This window comes from Callorhinchus milii, unplaced genomic scaffold (assembly GCF_018977255.1).
Source record: "Callorhinchus milii isolate IMCB2004 unplaced genomic scaffold, IMCB_Cmil_1.0 Scaffold6, whole genome shotgun sequence".
Lineage (NCBI taxonomy): Eukaryota > Metazoa > Chordata > Chondrichthyes > Chimaeriformes > Callorhinchidae > Callorhinchus > Callorhinchus milii.
This window is the reverse complement of record NW_024704747.1, coordinates 28038869-28066452: the sequence shown is the minus strand read 5'-3', so window position 1 is coordinate 28066452 and position 27584 is coordinate 28038869. Positions and strand designations below refer to the sequence as shown.

The following is a 27584-nucleotide window of genomic DNA, read 5'->3' as shown; positions in this document are numbered from 1 at the left end:
AAAATGTTGGGTCCATAACCCAAATCTTGATGCTAAGCAAAGCCATGTTAAACCAAAACGCATTGTAACGGAGTTCAGTTGTAGTTCTGGATTTCAAGTCATGTTCTTTAAAGACTACCATATGCCCACAGTGACGATTCAATCTGAAATCCGACAAGAGAAGGAATCGATCTGTGTTCAGAGATCGTCTGAAAGCAATCCTAAATTATATTTCCATTATAGAGCAGTCTGCTCGGAAACCACAGTATTTACAGAGCATAAGAACATAAGATTTTGCTAGGCAAAAAAAAGACCAAGGTCCATCCAGTTCACCTTCCACCATCCCGACCACCGCATGTCATGTCCCAAACTATACACTGTATCTCAAGATATTATTTCCCAACAGAAATCTTTCTCATTTATTCTTGAAAGAATCAACACGTTCTGCTTCCACCGCCTGTCTCCCTAGGGAGCCTGTTCCATACGTTCACTACTCGCTCACTGAACTATTCTTTCCGCATTCAGTCGTTCTGACTTTAACCCCCTTCAATCGCAGCCCATTTGGGAGAAGAGGGGGTTTGGAGACACTCAAGAGCATCGAGAGAATTTAACTGATTAAAATTCTTACAAGTGTCCCGTTTACAAGGGACATTGTATATGGGGGCGATATGATTACACTTTTTAACAAGATTTTTTAACAATCAATTCTGGACTGTACTAGAAGCTGGTACTTACTGGGGTTAACATCTGAACGCTCTCCGTGAAGTTCCCAATGAATGCCATGATGGTCATCCTCTGCATTAGTCTTTCAACCTTACAGAACTGCAGCATGAACCGGTCTTCATCTGTCAGGTTCTCCAGTGGCTTTCTGTCTCTTTCATACTGTTTCAGGATCTTCACTTCATTTTCCGTTGGCAGAAATCTCATCAAACACTCGACAAAGTCCACGGGTAACGTTTTCAGGTCAAACCTGTTTAAACCAAGTGGAATATTAGTTGTCGTCTGAATTAATGATATTACTCCCCGCATTTGATACAGCGACTTATCACGTCGTTGAGACGTCTCAAAGCGCTCTGCAGAATACACTGTAAAGTGAATTGACTGTCAGCCACACATATACTCCTTAACATTTCTTATGAGAAAGGGTGTAAACAGCACACATTCTCGTAAGATAATCCTTCATAAGAAAAGTTAAATATTAAAAGATTCAATGACTTACGTTTGGATGGCCTTGCATATTTCTTCTGAAGTCTTTCCTGCCTTTCGCAATGTGATGGCTAGATTCTTGGCTCTGTTGGGTTCCAACAATGTGACTTTGTTTGATCCTTTTTGGATCACTTTCTGACGACTAGAACTAATGTCAACAGCTGGACCTTGGGCTTTAGTCTTGAACATTTCTTCAAACTCATCCACATTTAATTCCTAAAAATCAGAATTTGAATAGACCTTTCATCCAAATGTACCTAACCCCAAAAATGCTATGAGGGTAATGCAATAGAGGGTATAGTTACTTTTACAAAAATATATTAAGTATAAATGCATTTTTATTAATTCCTCACTGATAATAATAATCCTTGCATTTGATATAACATCTTGTCACATCTTCGAGACGTCTCAAGCGCATCACAGAATATACTGTAAAGTGAATCGACTGTATATTTTGTGGGCGAAACGCGGCAGCCAATTGGGCACAGCAGCGTCCCACAAACAGTCGCGGATTGAGTGACCAACTTATTATTTTCACTTAGTTACTTATTTCGTCATTCATTCATCACTGACACCAAAAGGTTTTAAGGTTCAAGTATAAAACCCCCCCAAAAAAGTTTTTACCTCTAAGATGCCTTCATCATCAATGTCATTGAAGACGGTCCCATTGATCTGGTTGGGTTTCAAAGCCACCCAGTTGAAGACTGGCATACGGAATTTTGTCTTGATAGGCTTCTTGATCTTTACCGCTACACAAGCAGAATTTAATAATTAGCCCCGACTAACTCTAACACGCCCGACAAAACACAATGAATGCTACGCGGTGTTTAATTGCACTTTGATGTAAAACTGAGAAATCATTGCATATTCAAGGTGAGCTCTGAGATGAAACAGACTGTAGTTTACAGTAAACCGCACATAAGTCATAACATTTAATATGACTTATACAAAGTATGAGTTATGTCGAACTTGCATAGAATATCAAGTCTTGAACGGAACTTGGTCAGATGTACGACTTGGGCAATTATACGATTTATACAGATCAGACTGATGTGAGTTTTACTGTACCACTTACAGCATTAAAATTGCAATTTCTTCAACCGTGCTATTAAACATTAAACTGCTACAAATATTATAGGGGCATTTAAGGCACTTGAGCAAGTGATGTGACATCCGATCGTCATTTGTTCTTGTTACAGAATTAATTCTCATCACTTGTAATGGACTGTAGGCCTATGGAGCAACACTTAATTTGATGTAAGATTATTTCTCAGTCTCTGAGAATTTGAGTTTTAGCCCAGGCTAAAATAAATCTAACCCTAACAAACATGAGGCTGCTCGCATTGCTGGCCAGATTTATTAAATTCCTCCAGATTAGTGAAGTCTGCAAACCTATGGGAAAACTACAAATGGTAAAGGATGCAGAGTTAGTTGAAAAGACTCGAATTGACTGTGAACAGATGATGTATCGAATAATATTATTAATCAACAGTAAAACTTCACAGTTGAAAGAGCAACAATGCCACTTTATTAATATGCGACGTAAGCCTAACTAAAAATGGTCTTAGACTGTCATTACATTGCACATTGTGCACTGCGTCACATCATTTCATGGCTCAGAATAGAGGAATTCAAATGGAACACACATGCTTATTGCATCAAAGTATTTTAGAGAGAATACAGTATGCATTTGAATTCACAGCGTGCATTAAACAAAATTAATGAGAGAAGGAGTGCAGGATATCTAGTGACTGTATTTTTTAAGTGCAGGATAGATTTTTATGGCCCACAAAGGCGATTCAACAGAAATCCTTGGATTGATATGGTAATATAGATATATAGATTCTTGTGATCATAGGCCCATAGAGCACACCCGAGCTGATCGCTATCTTCCAAACGTGAATTGAGGCATATGCGCTCTTAAATCAACAAAACAAAGCACAGAGGAAGTAGTTTTTATGTCGGGGTTTCATTATTAAAGATCGTTAGACTGCTCATAGTTGAAGACTTTAATATGCGGTAGGTGTTCAAAACTTCCTCATCCCGCTGGGCTAATTCAGTCCAACTTAAATGTTCACTGAAAATTGAATATGTCGCCCGGAGATTATTATAAAATTCTACATTCACATTTATTTTGATTTACTTTTGATGCAAAAGAAAGTGCTCCCCCATGTTGAGACAAACTTTGGGGGGGGAGAGGGTGGGGGAGATGATTTAACAAACTGCACTGAATAAATACAGACAAATACATCTGACTGCTGGACCGAGACAGTCACGGTGATGCATATCAGCAAGAGAGTATAAGGAAACCTACAGAACAGCTTGATTGGCCCCTCTTTTTGGAAGCAGAAAGGGTAGACAAAGAAAGAAGAGTTAGTAGAAGTGTATTAATTAACTAACGTAGTGCACAGAGGATAGTAGAAATCATTCTGCCAATGGGCACTCGAATTCAGAATAAAGAAAGGTTTACCTTATTGCCCATTTTTTGACACTTCTAAACGAAACTTCTCAATCAAAATGAAACGCAGTGTCCTGCTCAAACAGCTTTACATTGACACAACACGTTACAAAAAAAAAATTCAAAATTAAATTTCTAAATAAAACGTCTAAGTGCTCTGGAAACCTTGGTCAGCATAGTGCTGAGCATTTGGTTGCTGGCTTTTGAATCACATTGGATTCTTAGCTCTTTGCCTCTTTGAGGATGGTAAACACAGGAGAGAAGGAGGTAAAGTGGATTACACTCCTTGGGGATTAAACTGACTCCACGGGCACACAGCTGGCAAAAGCCAGCGAGTGCCTGATCAGCCTGCCCAGCTCACCAGTGGGAGATGGTCCCAAGGTGTAGGATGGTCCGAGCTGAATCCCTTGACACCCTCACCTCGTTTGCATTATGGCAGCCAATTGGAGTTAAGGTACAGATCAGCCGTGATCTAATAGAATGGCGTAACAGGCTTGAGGTGCTGAATGGCCTACTCCTGTTTTCTTATGTAACATTACCCACTGCAATGACACACTTTATACAGTTCATAGCCAGTCTGGCCTGGCTAGTAGAAATTCCCATTTGCCTGACACTCTGAGCTACTCCAGGTTAACACGACTGAAAACAGAACGATATTTATAATTCCGTTCTAGCGCATCTACAGAGATCTCAGACCAAAACCAGTGTCGGGATCATTTCTTTCCCCTGATCACTAACAAACCACACACTTACCTGTTTGGAACATAAATGTCAACACATGCCATGAATGGTCGGTTACCTGCTAAGCCGGGGTTATAGATGACCGTAGGGAGGATGCTGCCAGGCAATGGCGGAGCGACTGGGGGTGGTGGGGGAGGGGGTGGGGGGGCAGGAGGAACGTCCGCAGCTGCGATTGGAGGGGGAGGGGGAGGAGGCGGAGCCTGTGGTGATGCTGAAACCGGTCCATTTGGCACTGACCAAAAAATAACAAATAAATCGGGGTTAACTTATTCAAATCAGGTTCACGGTCAAAACATCCGAAATAAACTGTTACAAATTACGGTCATTTTCAAACCTCTCTGTCAATTATAAAATAGTTTTAAAAAAAGAGGAAGGGGGGCATGGGCAAATCCCACCCGGAGCAGTCTACAAACAGCACTGTGTGTGTGTATTTGTCTGGGTGTATTTCTGTGTGTGTGTGTATGTATGTGTGCACGTGTTTCTCTGATATATCCTCCCGAATGTGCACACACTCAGCTTTCTGATAATTAACACTTTATCACAATACAAATTCACAACACGTTGCGTTGTAAAATTCACAATCCGGCCATGAGGCATTACTGTTCGCACAGTATTCCCTGTTGGATCGAAAGCCGTGTCCAGCCGCTGTGAGTTAATTAAAACATAAGAATTGCTGGACAAAGGAAGACCAAAGTCCATCCAGTTTGCCCTCCGCCATCCTGGCAGTCGCATGCACATGTCGTGTCCCGGACTGTAGGGTTGATTTCTTACCTGCACCGGCCAGAGGGGGAGGTGGGGGAGGAAGGCCTGATGTTGACACTCCCGCGACTTCCAGTAATGTTCCCGGAGAAGCGCTCAGTAACTGCTGCGTGCCCGGAGACACCACCGCAGCCCCCACCACAGGGAGGATAGAAATGTCCCCGTCTCCTTTCTTCTGAATTTTGATGGAACCTTGCTTCTCCAGCTCGTGAATTTTTTTCTCCAGGTGGGTGTGCCTCTGCAGTGCCTCCTCCTTCTCTTTGACCATTTTGCGCAGCGTGTGAACCTGGGTGCTTGTGTCTTTGTAAACTTCCTGATTTTTTTTTGTGTGTGTGTGTGTTGGGGTGGGGTGGGGGGGAAAAGAATGTAAAAACAAGTCTCAATCAAAATCCATCCTCAGTGCATATTTAGAACTAGAATTCTTTACCTAGACAGTATCTCGTCCACTTCCTATGTTATTTCTTAAAGGGCTGATATAGGGGATCTTGACAGCAAAGTGTGTACAGCCATGAATTCATGATCAGTTCAAAGATGGAAGCTACTAAATTAAGTGTTTCTGCAGTGACCAGCTTGGCCGGGTAAAGGTACATGCTTGGCCTTAAGTCACCTGCCTGACCCGCTGGTTACGAGGTTGGAACCTTGGTTACAGCTCACACTCACAAACCGGCCTTTACCGACTTACTCTGATAACATCCAAGTCTTTGTTCTTTTGCATGAGTTGCTTTTCCAGTTCCACGATTTTAGACATTGCTTCGTTTTCAGTATCTTGCAATTTTTCTGTCAACTGGAACCAGAAATATCATTTTGGAAAGGGTGCAAAAGCTATGCTTCTCAGTGCAGCTTTGCAGCATTCAAACAAAACTACCGCTCTGAATGTTCACAAACGGAGGAAAAGGCATATATTAATCCAATTGTGTGCAGCAGTGCCCGACAAACAGTTGCGGATTAAGTAACCAAATTAACTGGAGGCTCGCTGCTCAAGTGATTTGAACATTGCAGCTCTAGGTAAAAAAAAACACATCGAATGTTAATTACGTGTGAGATGTTCTCTTCCAGTTCCTCGACCCGCTCCAGTGCAGCATTCTTGGTCTCAGCGTCTTCCAGTAAACCTCCCACATCAAACACATTGTCTAAGTAGGCCTGAATCTGCACCTGCAGTTTGTCACTCTCTGTGTTTTTCAGTTTCTGAAAAGAAACAACAGTAGTTTCAACAGTGAGAAGTTAGAAAACAGTCACCTTTACATTTGAGGCGTGATATCTATATAAAAATCTACTCCAATAAGTGCACAGCGTATAGTAATAAGTCACCGGTAAAGTTTCCAGTCTTTCCCAGTTACTCTACTCCACATTCGGGTTACGTTACTACACACTTTGGAGTCCCCAAGCCTTGGCTCTTGCCAGCCTGTGCCTAATGCTTTCCGGAATTAGGTGAGGAAGGGAGAGAGCGCACTCCATTCCAACAATCTATCTCTGGGATTTCCAGGTGTAGGTGGAATTCTCAGTTTGGTTTGGATGCACAGTGATGGGTTTTCGCATGTGTCAGACGCCCGGCAGAGCAAACCAAAATTCAGAAAGATCTGAGAACCGTTTTTATTTCGATTGTCCCAAAGGAACAAATCCTACCCCAAAGAACAATTATAGAAACAAACATGAAAGTAATCTGGATGAAAACGTGAAAAAAGATGATGAGTAATATAAAACTAGGATGCGTAATTATTAGGTTTTTTTAATGTAAAAAAAAGAACTCACATCCAGGTATTCGTCCAGTCCCAATTTGGTGAACTCGTATTGCAGATGCACTCGGAAATTCATGTCCTCTACAGAATGGACCACAATGTTAATAAACTGCATACAGGCCACCTGAAAAGAAAGACAAAGCAAGTTATTCTAAGAGACAGTTTGAAACATGGAGAAAATGCTGCTTATAGGACTGGTACATTAGCCACAATGTTCTTACACAGAACCAATGTCTCAGGCTTTGAAGTTGCTCTTAAGTTGATAAACATTAAACAACTATCTTTACAATTACTTAACTCCGCTGATGTGTTTGACCTGAACACATCGCCTGTTGCCTGGTAGTGGTGTTTTTTTGTTGTTTTAATAATAACAAACACAATAGCAAAGTAAATATTCAAGTGGGTTAATGGTGAACATTTTAACATTGTCGGAGGTGCCATCCTTCAGATGAGATTTTTGACCCAGGTCCTGTCTGCCTGCACCGGTGGACGTGAGAAGTTCCACGGCACTATTCGAAAAGAGAAGAGAGGTTTTCCCGGTGTCTGGGTCAACAATCCCCTAAATATAGTTGGTCACTCGCTCTACGACTGTTTGTGGGATACTGCTGTGACCAATTGGCTGCCACGTTTCGCCCACACAATCGACAGTCAAAGCCACTTTACAGTAAATCCTGTGAAGCACTTTGATGGCATGATATGTGCTCTATCAAATGCGAGGATTATTTGTTATTAAGGAGTGCCATGACTAATCACATTTTCGTAACTTCATTTTGTGATGAACGATTGACTTTACATAGAATTTCAGTACAGTCACTGATTCTACATTTGTACCTGGATCTGTTTGTATAATTTAGCCGTTTCGTCAAATTGTTTTCAATAACCTTGGGTACGAAGGTGACTCATAACTTTACTGCAACATTACTCTGATGAGAAATGAATTCATTGTACAAGATCAATCAATCAATCATTCATTATACCAAAACTTTTGACAGGTGCCTCAGAAATGATGTGCTACACTTCAAATCAGAGACAGACTTGGGATTTAATATCTTTGAAAAAGAACAGCAGTGCTCTCTAAGAAACTGACAGTTTAATAAGCAAAATATAAATTCATATTGAAAGATTCCTTGAACTGAGATGGTTGCCAATAAGAGATGACTTTTCGAGAGACCTGTCTCCCAATAATTCAAGGAGAAAATTTACAGTTCACTTTTCTCTATGAAGTTTGGTCGCTCAATCCACGACTGTTTGTGGGACGCTGCTGTGCGCAATCGGCTGCCGTGTTTCCCCCACAAACAATGCAGTCAATTCACTTTACAGTACATTCTGTGAAGCGCTTTGAGACGTCTCGAAGATGGGATACGGCGCTGTATCAACTGCAAGGATTATTATCACTTTCTAAGTTTTCGTGATGCAAATCAAAGCCAAACAATGCAAATTCCACATAGATTGCACTCTGTGGTAATGAATATCCTACAGTTGCTTTAGAGAGAGACTTGACCACTCTCTACAGCCAATAAGGGGTCTATTTGTACAAGTTGTGCATATGTATGTGTAATATTCACCATGTGTAAATGCAAGTCCTTTTCATTAGGTGTTAATTAAATAATTGAGGCTCTATAATTCCCACCGTATGTGCACACAGTATCTAATCCATACATTTACACAAAATGCATAACAGACCCTCTAACAACAACGATGTTCCACACAACTGTCATAAAGTTTGTCCATTAACAATCAAACTTCAGCTGTTACAGCGACTATTTCATTTGCATTTACTGAAGACATCGATAACAACAAGTGAAGCCAGCGAAGCCAGGGAGTGAGTCATTTCCTTTCAGTAAATAGCTGCCAAAGATATCACCATTAATTTAATCATAATTTATGAGATCTAGGCAAGCACCAAACAACCTAACCATTCAAACATCGGCATTATTCATTGCAATTGTTCAAAGAAGCGGTGGGATTAGAGCCCCAGTTGTGGTGTTTGTGCATTGATTTAACTTAATAGCAGGATACATAATCACGGATCTGAGGTGCCACAGGTTAATCAAAGGTTAATATTTGGTAGCGTTTTATCAGATTGCACACTGGTTTGGAACATGAGTCCCGGTACACTCCTTTATCGGCTGATTTGTTTCAATCCAAATGGTGGCCGTGGTCTGTGAAGCAGATCTAAACACCCCTCACGCCATTCAAAAGGTTGCTTTGTTCCCACGTTCATTTTTTAATTCGATTTTTCCAAACAACCCTCACCTGTCAATGAGTAATCCTACTGACTGGACTGATGGAGCCCACTACAAACAAATTCACTGCATCACGTTGTGTTTCAGTTAATATTAAACTGAAGCACAACCCACATAATTCACGGGTAAAGAAGTCAATTCATTATTTCACAGCATCTCGGCAATAAATCATCCACGATGATGATATTCATCAATAATAATAATGATAATCCTTGCATTTGAGATAGGGCCTCATCGCCTCCTTGAGACGTCTAAAAGCGCTTCACAGGATATTGTCAAGTGGATTGACTGTATATTTTGTGGACGAAAAGCATTCGTTTTAATTTCAGTTCATTTAAACTGCGACTGCAGAAGAGACAAAAACAAAATTCTTAGTTAAAACCGTTCTTACCATGAAATCTATGTTATTGTCTTCATTTCGGAAATGTTCCATCAGTTTTTCAAATCGTTGCTTCTCTCCGCACACCTGTACGATGGAATGGGAGAAGAAAATGTTCTCTGGCAGTTTGGGTTTATTAACACTAGAGAGAGCTAGAAGGTCAGAACATCACCTGGGCACCACTTTCATGTGTGGGGAGCAAGTTTGCAGAAGCACAGCATGCTAATCTGTTTCAACTCATGTATAATAATTGTACCGCAAACAGAAAATAACCAGTTAAACAGCACGTACGCTGTTGAGTGTGCAGTGTGTAATCCAGCCACTGATTCACGTTCAAGCTCATTGAAGTTTGACATTAAAATCTTTGTCCCCAGGTTGTTGGTCACCTTCGCTAGTGCATCCTCAACATGTGCTACACGCTCTTCGGAAAAGCGATCCGCCAATCGACTACCAACCAGTTTCCTACTTACTGCTAGACAAACAGAGGCGTGTGGAGCAAGGAAACTTGCCCAACGTTTCACCCTGCCCGGGAATCGAACCCAGGTCTCGCGCTTGCGGGGCTAGTGCTCTAACCACTGAGCTACAGGACTCCACAAAACGAACAATATTGACACATAATCATGATGGGATTAATTATTATTATTATTATTATCATTATTTACAGGGTTATGTATCATTCCCCCACATCAAGTGAATCATATGTTAATAGGCAATACCTCCATGTATAGTTACTGTATTGAATAATTATTTTGATCACTTTCTACACATCGGAGCTTGTCTGGTCAGTTATGTTTTCGTTCTGAGATGTGGAACAATTAGTTTTTTGTATGGATTTAAAATATCCCAGTTAGTTGGATTCCTTTATAGACACAACTGTTGCGTTAGCTGTTTGCAATCCAGTTTAGAGTCCCAGATTCAATCCCTGATCTATGAATGAGCTGGATGATATCAGACAAGAAGGTGGAGTTGGTGTCAAGGTTAGTCTGAATTTTGAGGCTGTGGAAACTTTGAGACGTCAGTGAGTTTGAGCTGTGAATGAGCAAACCAGGGACTGTGTAGAAATAATCTCAGAGAGTTAAGAAAGATCTCTCAGATTTACGAAAAAATCCCCTCCTTGACCTCCAACAAGAGCAAACTCCTTAGGTTTTGTTTCCCTTTGTATTTTCTTCAGTACATATACCCAACTCTGTGGTTAAGGCTTCGCTCTCAGTCACCACCAATACTGCCCCAAGCCAGCACAGAGGCACCAATCAGTGGCCATCTCTACAGGCTGCTTCCTCCTTTAGTGACCAGAGGATTTACCCAGGTCCCGCCCAGCAAAGTGGGCTGAGATAGGGCTCTAGTCAGGTTTGAAGCTGTAACCCTCTGCTATATGATGCTCCACCAGACATGTTTACACACAGTTTCAAATATAATTGGTAACACTACGCTGATTTGAAGTGGTAATATTTGTCTTTAAATTTAATTGTTAACGCAAAACTGCTATATTGTTCAATGAACAAAGAATCGAAAAGATGGATATCGCACACTAATACAGTGCACACATTTAGCTGAACAGCTGTTGCGGAAATGAGTGAAATGGATTTTAGGCTTATCTGTCTACAGCAGAATTAACAATGTATGTGAAGAAGAGCCTATTTAGGCAGAGTACAGTAGTTGGATTAGGCACATGATCCAGCAATAGCAATCGCCTCATTTGGGGGTTAAAATTAGCATTCCTGCCTGCTGTTACCAGAAACAATGGGCTATTGAACACGTCAATGTACTGTTTGACGACAATCGGGACTTAGGGCTGTGAGTTATATGCCTAATTACTCACAAGCGAATCGATTTCATCCTCCCAGTTTGCAAAGGCGTGCTCCGTTCGTTACAGAACTGAAGGATTTTAAACGGAGGATGGAACACAATTCTACTAAACACCACTGCAACTAAAGTATGTAGAAATGTCGGAAAATATGCAACCTTTCACCACCCCATTCTGGCAAGGCAATCCTGACTTTGTGTTTAAGCTGCAACCTCAGAACACTAACAGCGCAAAGGAAGATAAACTCCCAGTTAATAAAACCTACACTTTACAACTACAGAGAAAATCATGTCCCGTGGAATAGATCAGGACAGATGAAAAAAAGATTGTTACAAGGGAATTGGATAGGTACTTAAAAAGGAAGGGCTGTGGGGTAAGAGTGGGGGAGTGGGGCTAGTTGGTAGCTCTTACAAGGAGCCAGCACAAGCACGATGGGCCGAATGGCCTCCTTCTGTGCTGTAAAATTCCATTATTCTATAAGGCCTGCATGTAGATTGCAACATACATCACCCAAACACTAAGAATATACTTTTAGACTAAAGATTATTGTATTGGGACTCTGGCTGGTCACCTGGGCTGAACCGACTTCTCTTGCTCCCAACTGTTTCTGACAACTGTGAGAAACTCTTGCTCTAGTGGCTAAATGGATCACTGCCTTTAATCTTTAACTTTCATTTGGCTTTTTAGTCTAATTTCTTTGGCTCATTTTCCCTCCTATTTTTTTGCTTTAATCACATTTTCCTTCCTGTTATTTTCACCGATGTCGCTCATGGTTTCTCACCCTTGAATTCACTGCTGAATTCCTCTGTAAAACGTAGCCTCTGTAAAACGAGTGTTATCGGTTTCGGACCCACAGTGTGGTGTAGTGTCTCAGCGACAATAACAGCAACAACTTGCATTTATATAGTACCCCTCACGCAGGATAGAGTCTCATAGTGCTTTGGCAATGGCGGAGCACAACGACCACAACAAGATTACATTTGTATAGCGCCTTTCGCAACCCCGAGCCGGGGGGAGTGGGTGGGGAGGTAACTGTAGGCACGGTTGAAGAGAAAGGTCTTCGGGTACAAGACTGCTAACTACTCCTTATAAAGGGTCCGGCTGAAGATCGTGATGTATGGACCCAGACAACAAGATTAATTATAACATTATAACAGGGTTGTACATGTAATACATTCCACCTGCCACAAAATCTACCTGCTATTCCTTAGCCCACATCTCCTTGAATACGCCTTGTATTGTTCACTTGCCCATCCTGTCATTTATCAACTGTGTGACCAACAGGGGATCTCGGTGGAACTCCATCAATCATTATCCTCTCTCAGCCCAATAGATATTTTCTCCCATTTACCATCATGCTTTGTTTCCCATTGTAAAGTCCGTCATCAACACCATTAGGAATACGTTTACTTATTCTAAGTAGCGTCATTATGTCCTTTAAACACACTTTATTCTGCCCGTAAATTCCAGGGAGAAGCTAAAGGTTGAATGAAGGACGCCCAAGAGGAAGTACATCCGGTAAAGAGATCTGAAACTAGGTAAACAGATGAAATCATCCCTTATTGTGTCTTACACTTGACTAGGAAAAAAAAGGGGCATCTTACCTCCTTGAAATTATCAAAGGCTAATAAAATTATTTCATGGCCTCCTCTGACAAGACAAACAGCTGCTAGCAGTTCCAGGACCAGGGCCTTTGTCCTACAAAAAAGAGAACAAATAGGATTATTCATAGGACCACGATAAAGAATGATCGAGTTACACCATCCCTTAGTCCTGAAGGCAATGCAACAGAAGAAACCTTCATCTGTCATTGACTATAATGCATCTGTTTTTTTTCAGATTTGTTTTCGTACTTTTCATTGAAACAATACAATACCTTTTGTTCAAAAGAATGATCTTGTGTCGATTTTCATGACACAAGGCTGGAGTTGTTTTTTTTTAAACACTGTTATAAATTCTACGCAATATTTATGTGTTGCGGAAGTGTGAGTGAACGTCTATGNTTTTTTTACACAACTGAGCAAGAGGAATTGTTGCTGGAGCAATAATCGTTCAATCTATACTGTACATTTTGGAATACTTGTGATCGACAGGGTCATCTCACCTGGGATTTCGGTTGTTTAGACTCAATGCAATTTCATTAACCGCATGGGGGTGTGACATAACCATGTTAAATCCATACTGCAATTAAAGAAGAAATGAGAGATTACTGAGTCTGTAAACTAAACTCAGGTAAATCCTCTGACAGGTACCATCATAACAATCGCAATCATTTGCTGAAATATCACCAGTGTAAAACCTTCAGCTACAGAAATTATCAGGCTTTGATCAGGAAGGCAGAAATATCCTGGTATCCCACCCCATCATCTATTCCCTATTATCTCCTCCAATGGGGATTTCTGCCACATGACAACTAGAAACAAGATACAAGATGCTGGGACATTAGAGATGAACAAAGTCCTCCCATCAATCCCATCGATCAGTTCCAGCAACACTGAAGAGGAGATGATGAAGGTGCCTACACCCCCTTCCTCTTAATTGGAGTTGAGGTACAGATCAGCCAGGGTGGAACAGGCTCGAGGGGCTGAATGGCCTACTCCTATTACCATGTACCTATGTTCCCCAATAGAATGTGTAGCTTCGTGGAACATTTGGGCTAAGAGTTCATCTTAAATGTACCCTGTTGGTTTCCTTCCTGAGATGCAATACTGACAGTTAACGACATCTAGTGAATCAGATCCCATGATTGAACAGATTTCTTTAGAATGGGTTAACATATCAAGCTACTGAAGGAATATACAGTGTGATTTTTGGCAGGCAATGTTACGGCGTTGATCATGGAATACTTTATTTTTTGCACACAAAGTTATTCAGATCTCTTTCATTGAAAATAACCCCCCAAAAAACTCCAGTAAAACGTATGTCCTCACACACACACTGTGCGCAATCTGCTCACGCTGTACATGTTTTTTTGGGAAAGATGGAAAGCTTCCAGTGGTCATGCGCAACCCAAAAGCAACACACAGAGTTCTCAGAATTTCTCAGATTGGCCCAGATGGCAACCATATCCTCTCCTCAACATACAGCGAGTATCATGTTCAAATAGCTGCACAGTTACCATAGTCATCGTGACCTCATCCGTTTGTTGTTAGAGAGGGGACAGCAGTGGAAAACCAACAAACAATTCACATATATCTCAGGCAGTTCAATAGGAAAGCTCAATAATCAAGGGCACTAGATTTACTCTGTGCAACATTTCAGAGTGTCGAGCATTTGGTCAATTCTTAAAGAAAGCCTTGAGAAACTCAGGTGAAATTTCTCCCCATTAAATTGGTTGGGTGAAGCTGCAGCAAACAGTATTTGTCAGCTTGATACTGACAAGAGGACTTGTCCTGATTTAATCAGTGATCATTTCCTATATTGGGAACGCAAAAAAATTCAAAGAAAATTCAAGCATTGCTTGTCATCAATGAGAACTATAAATTATAGGATAACATTCAGACGTAGACAGCAATATGTTCCTTGTCGTTTGGGCGAGTTAGTGTTCCCAAAGGGCATTAGATTCTGTATTTTGAGGGATTCAGAGTTATTAAGAAGCTTCATTGTGTAATTAGAGGCAGAGTGACATTTTGAATCTTCTTATTTATAAGGAGTCTACACAAAACAAAGGATGATATGTCAGAAACAATAGAACGTTTGCATTTCATCACATACCTGGTAGTTCATGATCGCTCGTAAACACATGATGCAGACATGAACGTCATCCTTTTTACTCACTAATCTAGAATTCTTTAGTGTCCTTCTGCTTGGCAAAGTGTTAAATCTACAGGTGGATAAAACGAGAGGTACAAACAGTTTACTGCAAAAATCCATTACGAGAGAATGCTTGATTTTGTTTGTCTCCATTCTTTACAGGAACGAGATCAAGATGTAAATGAAGAAGAATTTCATGTTGAAATAAGAAGTACCAACAACGAAAACCTACTCTCCTATGATGAAACTCCTGTGAATGATCAGTAACTACTCTTAAATAATATCATTTATACAGAATTACTTATATTCATGTATTCAGGAGCTAAAGCGTGTAGCTGATGCACTGATGTTACATAGGGGATCCACTGCTAAACATGTCAACTTTTCATTTGTATCAAACTGACAGGTCTGTTCGGAGATACCACAAATGGGAATATCTGTAAAACTAACCGTTTAAACGTAAATTCCCTAGAGCCTCTTGTTGTAAGCGCTTGCCATTTGTGACATTTACCCCAACACTGAAATATCAAACTTATTCTTTAAGCATCTCAATGTCTACAATAGAATCTGAATAATTTCTCAGCATTGTCTTTCTTCCCCAAAGACACACTAATGTTCCGTTTCCTTACTTTATTGTAAATGGTGCTCCCGAGCCATTCATGAAAATACGAGTGCCAAGAATCAAGCATTCGGATGACGATTCCATTTAACTCCAAATTAAAACAAATATCGACTTTCTGCCTCACGCCAATCATTCAGAAGATCAATTTTTAACATGAGCATCTTAATGTTTAATGATCAGTGGCCAGGTACATTAAAATTCAATCTCTTTTTTAAAAATAAGGTTTCTGACTTGAAATCACGTACCCTTTTAATATCCAGCGTGTGTATGTACAGATGCGCACACAGAACATATGCACGTAAACACAGTACAGTATACAGTATATATGGATGTGTGCTCTCCTTTCTGTTGACACTTCACATCAAAAACACATTAAGTACAAGTTTATACTGTATAAACTTGAGGCCTGCTGAAGACACGTGGAAATTTGGTGATTAATCTGACCTATTCAGATGGATTTCCACGTTGATTGCATGCGAATTCCAGGCAGCATACGTTATATGTTGCAACCAGTAAAATAGTTAGTTGGCATAGATTAAAACAGCCTTTCTGTGATGTATTTCCTCAGATTTGCAACTGCTTTCCACCCCATTCATGCACGTCTCTGCATTTTCCCCATTTAAATAGACGTCTCAAATTCTACACTAAGTTTCTGTTTCCAAACCACTTGCAAGATATCACTTCAGATACTCAGTGACTTCAGCTTGACACTTTTTCAACAACTGATATAGCCTGTCGGTGGAACACAAGCTTTTTTTAACCATGATTTATACACATATAGAGATGCACAGCTCCTCTGATTGAACTTTATTGGGAGAGGTTTTTATTAAAAAGAAACACAAAGCCGACTGGCAGTAAATCACTGTGGTTTAACTAGGTTTTATAATAAAATGGTGTCAGCCATGCCAGAGACAGATAGCATAATTGCTAGAAAATTAACCTGAATGAACTCATCCTTCCACATGAATGCCTGGTTAAAACTTTATTGCCATCTACAATCTTCTGATTGATGAAACAGTCCCTGAAGTATCTCAATATGTTACAGTACCCCAGAAAGTCCCAGGACACTAATACCTTGTTACAACACCTTCTGTCTGCTTTCTTTTCCTTGGCTCCTAACACACTTGTGATCCAGAGATCCCAATGACAATGTATTGAGATATAAAAGCTTCTGGAGCTCAATGAGAGATAGCAGTGGGGTGCGTTAGAGAGAAGGAACAGAAAGCAGATACAGTGAAGGAGAATTGCTACAGGGTTTTTTTTAGGGCAGAAGTTGACTTTTGATTTTATTGTTTCCCTCAGAAACAAGCGGTGCTGACAGTCATATCTCACAGATAGCTACCGCACACTGATGACTACATACATCTTTCTGTGCTCGAGACAGTACTGAACAATTGGGGTACATAACACACATCAAGTTTTGTGGGTGACTTGACGCTGTTTGATCGAAACCATATGAGTACATGGCTGAACCAGTAATATAGCAGTTAACACGTTTGCATCACAATCTGGTTGTTTGAGGTTGACATCTCGAGTTCAATCAAACACTTAAGATATTCACCATCCTGCCTACTTCGCGCCTGATAAAACATTGAACATCATTGTCAGTACCACAAATTTGCCTGTGGCTACTGTCCTTGTGCCCTGTTTGTGCCTCTGCCAAACTAAGAGGGAAATGTGTGAAGTTCAAATCTGAAGACAGCTGGCATTAAATATCAGACAGAAACTGTAACGCACAAATAAGCCATTTAACTAGGTTTTAGTGAGGCCTTGGCATTTTGCTAGATAAGATCTGAATGTAAAATAGCACAGTCACTTGGCAGTGCAAATTGCCTGCTTGAAACAAGCTTAGATCAAATATACCAGCTGAACCAAGTGATCTGAAACCTGGACTGAAAGGCCCCCTGTTATTACAGCAACCAAACTGGAACACAGCACAGATTAAATCATTCTCCTGCCTTACAAGCAGATTGCTTTTCAATTAGGAAGCCGAAGGCAGAAAGGGTTAAAGGTAATCACTTTAATAACTTGCATCTGGAGGCACTAAAGTGGCTTAGTTCTTTATGCCCGCGGCACCCACTTTATGCAGGGCTTCTGACTGCTTCCCACTCCATTTTAATACCATCCAGAATGCGTTTCCGAGGATGGGTTTATTTTAACTTTAGACTGCCATTCAGTAAAGTTTACGGGTAAACACACAAGAGATGAATATTTATATATCAAAGGTATATTTTCCCCAGTCCAAAAATTCCCCTCCGCAAGTCACATTTATTTGCAACTCAGCTCCTGATTAAAGATGATAAACTTCAAAGTTCCAATCTCACAGTAATTACAATGGATCCTTTTCAAACGTTAATGCTTCACAAATGTGCTAAAACTCCAGCTGCAGAAAACATTAACTCTGGAAGCCGTATAAACAGGACTGTTGCTTCTATGTTGAATTTCAGGGGTTCATTGTTGAGAATGCTCATTTTCTTGAGGAAAAACCTGGGCTTAAACATCTGTGGGTGCGTATTAAGTATATTCTTAATTATTAATGATTTAACACTCAACCACGACTGTTTGTGGAACACTGCTGTGCGACATTGGCTGTCACCTTTCGCCCACAAAATATAGTCAATTCACTTTACAGTGTATTCTGTGAAGCGCTTTGAGACGTCTCAAAGACGTGAAAAGGCGCTATATCAAATGCAAGGATTATTATTATAAGTAGAGGTTTCAACACACAGGATGTGCAGTAATTTATCTACAAAGCAAATCAACGATATACCATAGACCAGAGGAACACTTTACGGTTTACAAGATCGACCATCAGTGCATCCTTTGTTTGAAGAGCACAATCATTACTTTTTAACTCACCTTAATTTGTGTGGCTGTTTATACAGCTGAATAAATCAACACTGGGCTCCAATTCACTAATGAACTGAAAAAATTGTGGGCATTCACCTTTTTCTATCAACCTTATAGGAACATAACTTCCGAATAAACCAGGGAATTAAGTGGCCTGTGTTTATTCCAACACAAGAAACCATGTTATGATTCCCCCTCCTTTTCCATTGTCATTGAGCCGATCAAAGTTTCCTACGATTGACCTACCGTATGGTTGAGTGCCTGGCCGACCGTGACAAGCTGTTGCCAACCGGTGATGGCAGATTACTGCCTCGATGTAAATCCTCAATGGACCTGCTCCAGGGTTTAGACTTGTCCAGTGCATTCTCCACGTTATTCTCCACACTCTCATAATCAAACCTGAAAGAGAACGGTCGCAAACTACAATAAGTATCCGACGCTATGTTAAAATGCATCCGTCAGTCAAGCCGTGAGATCTGAAACAACTGAGCAACAAAAAATCCCTTTAAATTTTTTTTAAAATTATAATCTGGTAACGCAGGGCAAAGTTCCAGCCAAGTTTCCTTACTTCGCACACCTCTGTTTGCTTAGTAGTAAGTAAGAAGCTGGTTGTTAGTCGAACGATGGATTGCTTTCTGGGGGAGTAATAATCCCTTTTAAAAAAAAAATAATAATTTGGTCATTTAATCCACGACTGTTTGTGGGACGCTGCTGTGTGCAATTGGCTGCCACGTTTCTCCCACAGAATACACAGTCAATCCACTTTACAGTATATTCTGCGAAGTGGTTGTAATTTGCAGCCCTAGTTTAGCAGTTTATGATATTTAAGAGAAAAACGAGTATATTTAAATAATATTAAACGTACATCAATCAATACAACAATCCGTCGTAGGCAGAGGTGACAATGTTATGCTGCATTTTCTCTCACCAATTTTGTGAGTGAATCTTAAATTATAGGTTGTGAAATGATTGATGCAAAGGGTTTCTGCTGAAGCAGTTAGAATTATGACATCCGAGTGTTACAGCTTAACTTCCTCTATAAATTTCACACCTCAATTGAGTCACAATTACATTTCTCTTTGAAGCCCACACGTGCAAAGCTAAATAAAAAGTGGGAATTCCTTGCTAAAGTTCATCCTTCTCAAGCTATGACTGGCCCTGTGTGTAGTGTCTCTTTCACAATACTTCCAGTGAATTGACAGTTATTAATGAATGCAGCATATATAAAATTGTTCTAAGAAATATAAAACTATTACTTGAGGCACAAATTTTTGAGTCGTCGGAAATTAACAGGTTACCAACCTCGGCCGGTATGGAAGAAAGGGAACGTTATAAAGTGTTTACCACTTTCTCAAAAACTGGCAAACAAACATTTTCAGCCATTAAGTCAGCTTTTAAACAGCCCATAAAAATAAATTGCTGGGATGGTGAACTCTCCACACACAGGAAGAAGAAAATATTAACCGAATCTCTTATTTTTACTGGGATTCCTTTCAATATCTGATTGAAAGCTTTTCCCAAGCGTGCAATGTGTTGCTCGCTGATCAGGAGGGTTACTTACGTCACTGCATACTGTGCAAATGAAAGGTAATCCACCAATATGTCGAGCCCTTTGTTCCCTTCATTCAAAAACTCCCTCACCCAGCTGCAAAGAAACAATTATACACCAAACAGCATATTAATATATCATTAATAGCTTTAGAAAATGAGTGAGAGACAAACTGCTGAATTGAATCGGATCAGAACAGCATATTTCGCTCACAAAATATACAATCACTACAGTTCACAGCGTATCCTGTGAAGCGCTTTGAGACGTCTCGAAGACGTGATAAGGCGCTATACAAATGCAAGGATTATTACTATCTTATTTCAGCCATGCAACCTTGGGAGTATTTAACTTTTATATCTTGTTTTCATTAGTTTGGTGAGTTATGGTGTCTGCAATGCATGACATTCCCAGTTCAGCCATTTGTAATCTAAAGGCACCACTTGCATCCCAATGTTTCAGTGATTAAGTTGTGTCCCAAAGTAATTGACTGACCAGTCTTGCTGGCCGCTTACTGAAATGTTGCCAAACATTCGTATCGAGGTAGTGTAAATCCGAAGCCGAGAGAGTCAGCTGTGCTGCCATCAACTCTACGGACTTTGAGAGATATTTTATGCTGCTGTATAATCGTGACATTGTCGCATGTGTTGTCATTTGGATAAGACGTTAAACCAAGCTGCCGTCCGTCTGAACAGCAGGGCATTAAAGATCCTGTGGTGCTATTCGAAAAGAGAAGGGAGAAGGGTTTCTCCCAGTTTCCCAAAAGGGGGATACTTTTAATTTAATCCTCCAGTTAAAATTGATCATTCCCAGAGGGAAGTTTGTGGGACATTGCTGTGCACAAAATTGCCTAACAGGATCACTTACAAATACACAGTCACTACACTTTACAGTGAATCTTATTAACTCCTCTGGCGTTGGCGTTAATCCTTGCAAATCCCCCAAGCCAGCATGACATCCATTCAGTTTGACCCAACTACCTATAAGTGAGTCCTAGATGAGAACCGCAAGGTTTCAGTGTAATTATCCTTTTTCCCCTGTCCTTATCTGGGTTTGCGTTCACATGTCCAGTGAATACAAACCTTAGCAAACACTAGAGAGTGGGTTCCCTTTTTAAGGCATTTACAGTTTGGCTCACACTTGCCTGAAGACAACTCTGAAGCGGATAGCCAAGAAGACGAGAGGTGAAGTGGCACTCAGATTTGCGACTCAGATTTGCTGATGCTTCGCTGATGTTCCCTTACGGGAGCGGTGACAGGAAGAGGATGAGTGAGTGACTGTGAGCACAGCACTTTCCAGCCACAACATGGCAAATACTGATGATTCAGCCCTCCAGCTTTTGTGATCAGCTTTATGAGCCAATGTCTTTTTTGCATCACGCCCGAGTGGTAGGTACAAGAGACCAGGGACAGGAAAAGCCTTGCAACTTCATACATTTTTAAACAATGACTCATCATTAATGTGAAGCCCTGAGGAATTTTCTCCAAGAGATACAGAAAGTGAAACATATTTTATACCTACAGATTGCCAATGGAAACCCCTCTATTACACTCACACAGTAATTACATCAATTAAAAAGAGCTCAGAAGAGAAATGACGTGAGGGACTACGAAGGGAACTTAGATGTGCAGCTGATAGGATAATATATATATATATATATATATAATGAATCCTACACATTCCGAAATGTTAAGAAAATAAATCTAGACCCATATGGAATTTCTCCAGCTTAAGGCCTGTCTGAACGAGAATAAGAAAAAAGAAAGAAGAAAATAACCTCTTCTGAGAATTATCTGCTTTCATTTCACCCTTCTTTAGGGTTTTTGTGAGTTATACACAAAGGTGCTCCTCGATTCATCAGCATGGCCGAGGGAAGATAAACTCGCTCCTCTTTATCCTCCTTCCCTGTATTTATATATATGCTCACTGTAAGGCTGAGATTGGAAACTCGTCACTAGTAAATGTGGACTTGTGCTTTATTCCTTTGTGATTCTCTGCTGACATATTCTCCACCGCATCACCCATAACTCTTACGCTCAAAGGGAACCATTTCTGATACAACATCTTTTCTTCACTTACACTCGTGAAAAGCAAAGGGGAAAATCTATCGTTACATTTCACAGACACTGATGCTTTTGCAAAATGTTTAAGCTTACCCAATATAATTTGTTCTAAGCGATATCTCCAGTTCTCTCAGTACTTGAGTTGATTCTTGCACTCTTCTTCTGAATTTCTGTCAAGTCAGAATATTTAATGACAAATAATTTTCAGCACAATGTGACATTCTGCCAGTACCAAAACAGCAATGACTGATAATTCCCATCTTTAATAAACCAAACATTTCTCAATATATCAGCCAAAATACAAATTTATATGAACACTTGGTTCCTAATTCTGCACAGAACACCAACGCAAGCTATCATATATCACTCATTATAAGTAGTCAGATGGATTATATTTATGACCAAATACATTTGGCTACTTCAAAATACATTGTAATCCTTACTGTCGAACTGTGAGTTCCCATAAAAAATCTGCAAATATTTTGTCTTTCAAAATATAATTTTTTCCACGCTTATTGATGATTGCAAAAGAGTAGGAATAGTCAGATATATGGGAACTAAAGGGCATTTCTTCATTTAACATGCTCTTAATATCTAAAAGAAATTACATTACATTACATGCAGAGATTCTTTCGAAGAGTTAAATGACCTCTTTGCATTGCACCACCAACACTGTATTTACCACTCATAGCTAGTTTTAACTACTAATATGAATATCATTATTGTTTATATGCAGCGCTTGATGACATCTTGGGGATTGATTTGAAATGTCCTATTTCAGGAAATAATGCACCTTAATGGGCATTCAGTATTTTCTGATTTTCTTGCTCAGTACTGCACCGTCACACACAGTATGAAGGGAACACCACGGGAAAAGCATGAAATATCGCTGAGGATAATCCTTACTCACAGGACTATAAATAGTATTTTGCAATTCCCTGCGAAGCATCCTTTACAGCTTATATGAAGAGTGTAATGATGAAACAGAGGATAGCTGTTTCAAGCAGACTGATCTTGTCAGCCACACCGCTTCTAATAAACACAATATATGGATTGTTTTCGCTGTACATTGCATTGCACGTGATGTTGTGCAAAGGTGCAATAAAATGTATTTTTCTGGTGATCCAATTTTCACCAACATAACGTAAGAATTTCCACAAAAGCTACAAAAGATGCCTTCTTTCAGCCTCTTATTATTGCTGTACCACAGCGTGAAATCAGATATAAATAGTCATCCACAATGGGATGTCTCAGCCCAGTTCAAAGGAAGAGAGCTACACTTTCTTGCATGGTGTTGCTCTTGCCTTGCCTGACTGGTTTACAAGCTAACGGAATGTGCCAGCCTCCACATTTAAACTAAGGCACTATTCTGAGACTGATTGAGCGAACACAAAGCCAGGATTGTTCAGGATGGGAGAGAAAAAAAGAAACTCGATGGGAATTTAATGCAGCTCGCTCATCATACTGTACCGTAAAGGCAGTACAGAGAGGATACAAGAACAGTTGTGTTGACCAATTGAAAATATTTTTAGAATACGATCACTAATACAGCAACATACCCTTTTTTTTATTTCATGATGTTGCGATCAGTTTAATTGCTAACGGAAAATAAGATTTGAAGTTTAATTTTTCAAATACCACATGATAGAAATCTAAAGTTAATGGTACTGACTGACCTTCCATATCTTAACAGGTTGCTTCATGTACTAAATTATACATAAATTAATTTGACCTAAAATTCATAGTGCAATACAGTGACGACTCAATAAAGATAGATGCATATTGCAGTAAAAGGATAGGCTTTAAATGAAGGGCTATTGTTAGACATTGTATGTGAGAAATTGGAGCCCAAACAATACTTAAGGATGTAAAAGCCCAGCAGAACAAGAGGATACAGCTTTAGAATTGCAACGAGCAATTTCAGGTGGGACACCAGGAAATATTCCTTTACCCAGAAAGTAATTAACACCAGGAATGAGGGCACTGAAGTCATTTAAAAACAACTCAATGCTGTGATGGGAGAATTGAAGGGTGGGGACTCTGCAAGGATAAAACCTAATGGACTGAAATGCCTTCTTCATCCGACCTTTCTTTCTTGTGGCCTTTGTTTCGCTCGAAAAGGCAGAACTGAAAATTCACCGCTTTGCAGCTTAATTGTTTTTCTTTGTTTCAGGATCATTTTAACGAGTGAGGGGGATATGATGGCGGTTAAGTAGTCATCGATCAAACAGTATTGATTAATTACTGCCGCTTCTCTATGTTGTACAGTGTATGTTTTCTGTGTGATGAAAACATACTCTTGCACCAAAACTGCATCCATCAAATGCTGAGGAGAACCCTTTACGGTTTTTGTTATGTCAGGGTATCAAGGCATATGGGGCAAGGGGGGTAATTGGAGTTGGGTTAGAATGACCTAACGATTCTCAGAGGGTTAAGGGGGAAGGAAGTGTTCATTGTGCAACATTCATCATAAAAGATCCAGCACAGTAACATATTTATTTATAGGGCACAAACTCCAGACTAATAAAAAAGATGCATTGCTTACCTTTCTCGTTACAGCTGGATCAAGGTAACCTTGCAGCTTCTGAATGTATGTATGTGGTGGGTTCTTCACTTGAAACCTTTCCTAGAGTAAGAAATATTCACACATGAAACAGTGAAATCACATTGCTTAACACAATTTCGTGTTCTTCCAGCACTAAACATCTGTAATCAAACATTTGTCAACAAGCACACACTCACTACCCTTTACAGTAAATCCTGTGAAGCGCTTGTAGACATCTTGACGATGTAAACTCACATATGATAAAGTCATATCAGTCAGAAATATAACATAGGAACGGGAGGAGGCCATTCAGACCCTCGAGTCTCTTCTGCCATTCCATTAGATCATGGCTGATCTGTAGCTCAACTCCAATTACCCCCTCACCCCATATGCTTTGATACCCTGACACAACAAAAAACATAAAGGGTTCTCCTCAGCATTTGATGGATGCAGTTTTGGTGCAAGAGTATGAATCCAGTCACCTGCCACTAATTATTTCAGGATTATACATGTGGAAAATTCATTCAGTCTACACTGTTAAATTATTAATTGCTGGATGCCACATCAACTGTGCAAAACCACAGCAAGACGACAGTGGGACTCTGCCTGCAAGTTATTATGTGCTGCTATTAAAGAAAATCTTTGCATATTTCCGCTCAACTATTACCATTTGTAAGTTTTACGTTTTTTTTTTGGAAATGAACACTGCATTGTTATCTGGGGACCTATGAAAATTATTTAAAAAAAACACAGTTCTAAACGCTGGTTTTAATTTACTCTGTGCGTTGCTCGTATCTGCTGAATTATAGCGTTACGTGCATTACAGGGAATACTTTACAGCAAAATGCTAGGCTCCATTATAGCCTTGGGTTCACCAAGCTTCCTTCCAGTCCCAACGGAATGCAGAATTGTACATCAGCCAACAGACACAGCCCTGGGATGCAACTTCAATATGCCTGGGCAATGATTGACTGCTCTTGCAACCCTCGTGTCCCAACAGAAGAATACGAAAAGGTTTCCTCAAGTGCTTTTATATTAAGTATCATTTCAATTAATAACCGGTGCGCAGGCCGCAACTTGTGTTTATTTGGGTAAAAAGTGTCCCTGCTTTTATTTGCTACGTGTTTTACATGCAGTTTCACAGGGTTTAAGGCCTTTGACGCTGACCCTATTGGTTTTCTCTGTCAAACATGGGTGTGATTTCAGCCTTAGCAATGCTATTTGCAAGTGCTGGCTTGTTCCCCTGTACTGGATACTGTCTACAAACATCAGGGTATAAGGAACGGTATCTACCTGAGTTGACATCAATTGAAATTGCCAGTGGAACCGAAAGAATCGATCGTTTGCCTTTAGAAATAAGTTTAACGCAATTAACGCAAAGATTGCGCGCTGATTGCTTGATTGCGATCTTCTCCGTGCACTTTGCTGGTCTGAGCAATGAGGATAAACAGACAGGGAGTCATTGCTAGGTCATTACTGCAAGTCTCTGGCAGACGGCCACTGTGAATATCAGCCGAGGTCCAGAGGCACGCTGTCTGCCGCTCCTCTTCAGACAAGAATTACCAAACAAGACTTAAAATTACTAAGGTGAAGCGTGCGGGTCTGTGTCATTCATTCAAGCACATAGCATGCCTTGCGCAATCGGCTGAAGTGTTTTGCCCACAAATTACACAGTCGCTACACTTTACAGTATGTACTGTGACGCGCTTTGAGACGTCTCAATGATGTGATAAGGCGCTGTTTCAAACGCAAGGATTATTATTATTATTATATCTTCAGTGGAAGAAAGGATAATTGTATTGCATTGGCAACAACAGTTTGTATTGGCCTTCGTGCTCACCCAAGGTAAATGATTGTTGCTATGTGAAGCACTTCTCAGTTGTCCTGTACAATATGGTTCCTTGGAAAAGGGAGGGAAAAGAGTGGAGGGGATTAGGTTGCCTCAGCTGCAACTCCTTGAGCTGAACTGGACTGAAAATGGAGAGAAGCCAAGTTCCTTTGCAGCATTTCAGAGAAACTCAAATTGTTCCATGTTTATATATAAAAAAAAGTAGAATTTAAACTTGTGTGTTGCTAGCCGTAGTAATATGAATAATTCTGCCGCTAACGTTATGCAATGGCACTCTGCGCTTTTAAAACAACAGACATCTGTCGGCTGCGTCTTCAAGCTGACAACCAAATTCCCCACCCACGTTAACAAACTGACCACTAACGTGACCTCAGCAAAACAGCTCCTTTCCAACAATCCCTGAAATCTCAGCAGCGTCGCAACATTAATCCTATTTTAACTTCAATATCACCTACTTCAGCTCAAAGTACTAGGATGATAAATGAACATGTTACAGGCAGTAGCATTTGGTTCGATATGATGAAAGGAAAATACTCTTGTGATTCATAACTTTTCCCTTTATTGATACAATGCAGCAGGAGTTCATGTGAATCGGGTGAATCACCTTTGTCTCTGTATAATAATAATACTGGTGCTTATCACAGCTCGCTATCGACTGGAAGGACGATCAATATGGTGCAGTCCGCTGGGAAATCAAAACCCCGAACACCATCCAAGTCAGTAGCCAACACTTTGTTCCACCGTTTGAACGAGTATTCTTATCTACAGCGGCCGGAGCCATAACAGCAGAAGAGAGCCAAGAAAAATGTGCGTCCTAGAAGAATAATAGTGATAGCTGTTCAAGTGTTTTGTCTGCGGTGAATGTTCTTTCTCATCTGTGCTCTTTTTGTTGAGGATGTTGATTGCCACAATGTGGGAATGTTCCTTCCAGTCTTCAATGAGGCACAAAACATAACAAAGGGATCCAGTGTAACAGTTATACTGTACATTGTCAGCTGTGATATATGGCAGTCAAGAAACATTGATTGGCTGCAGTGCCTGACCAATT

At 40.2% G+C, this 27584-nt stretch overlaps 1 protein-coding gene across 4 annotated transcripts in view; it reads right to left on the bottom strand.

Annotated features, from left to right (window-relative positions):
* fmnl2a (formin-like 2a) overlaps positions 1-27584 on the bottom strand; it is a 101035-nt gene that overhangs the window by 11743 nt on the left and 61708 nt on the right. For all 4 annotated transcript variants that reach the window (XM_007889930.2, XM_007889932.2, XM_007889931.2 and 1 more), the window contains exons 3-18: positions 24688-24768; positions 22236-22312; positions 20095-20178; positions 18780-18932; positions 15023-15131; positions 13413-13489; positions 12913-13006; positions 9517-9591; positions 6893-7003; positions 6179-6328; positions 5826-5927; positions 5156-5456; positions 4443-4616; positions 1810-1934; positions 1199-1401; positions 715-949 (exon numbers count right to left, since the gene is read on the bottom strand). In XM_007889930.2, the coding sequence (XP_007888121.2) occupies positions 715-949; positions 1199-1401; positions 1810-1934; positions 4443-4616; positions 5156-5456; positions 5826-5927; positions 6179-6328; positions 6893-7003; positions 9517-9591; positions 12913-13006; positions 13413-13489; positions 15023-15131; positions 18780-18932; positions 20095-20178; positions 22236-22312; positions 24688-24768 (2151 nt within the window). The remainder of the gene's footprint in view (positions 1-714; positions 950-1198; positions 1402-1809; positions 1935-4442; positions 4617-5155; positions 5457-5825; positions 5928-6178; positions 6329-6892; positions 7004-9516; positions 9592-12912; positions 13007-13412; positions 13490-15022; positions 15132-18779; positions 18933-20094; positions 20179-22235; positions 22313-24687; positions 24769-27584) is intronic.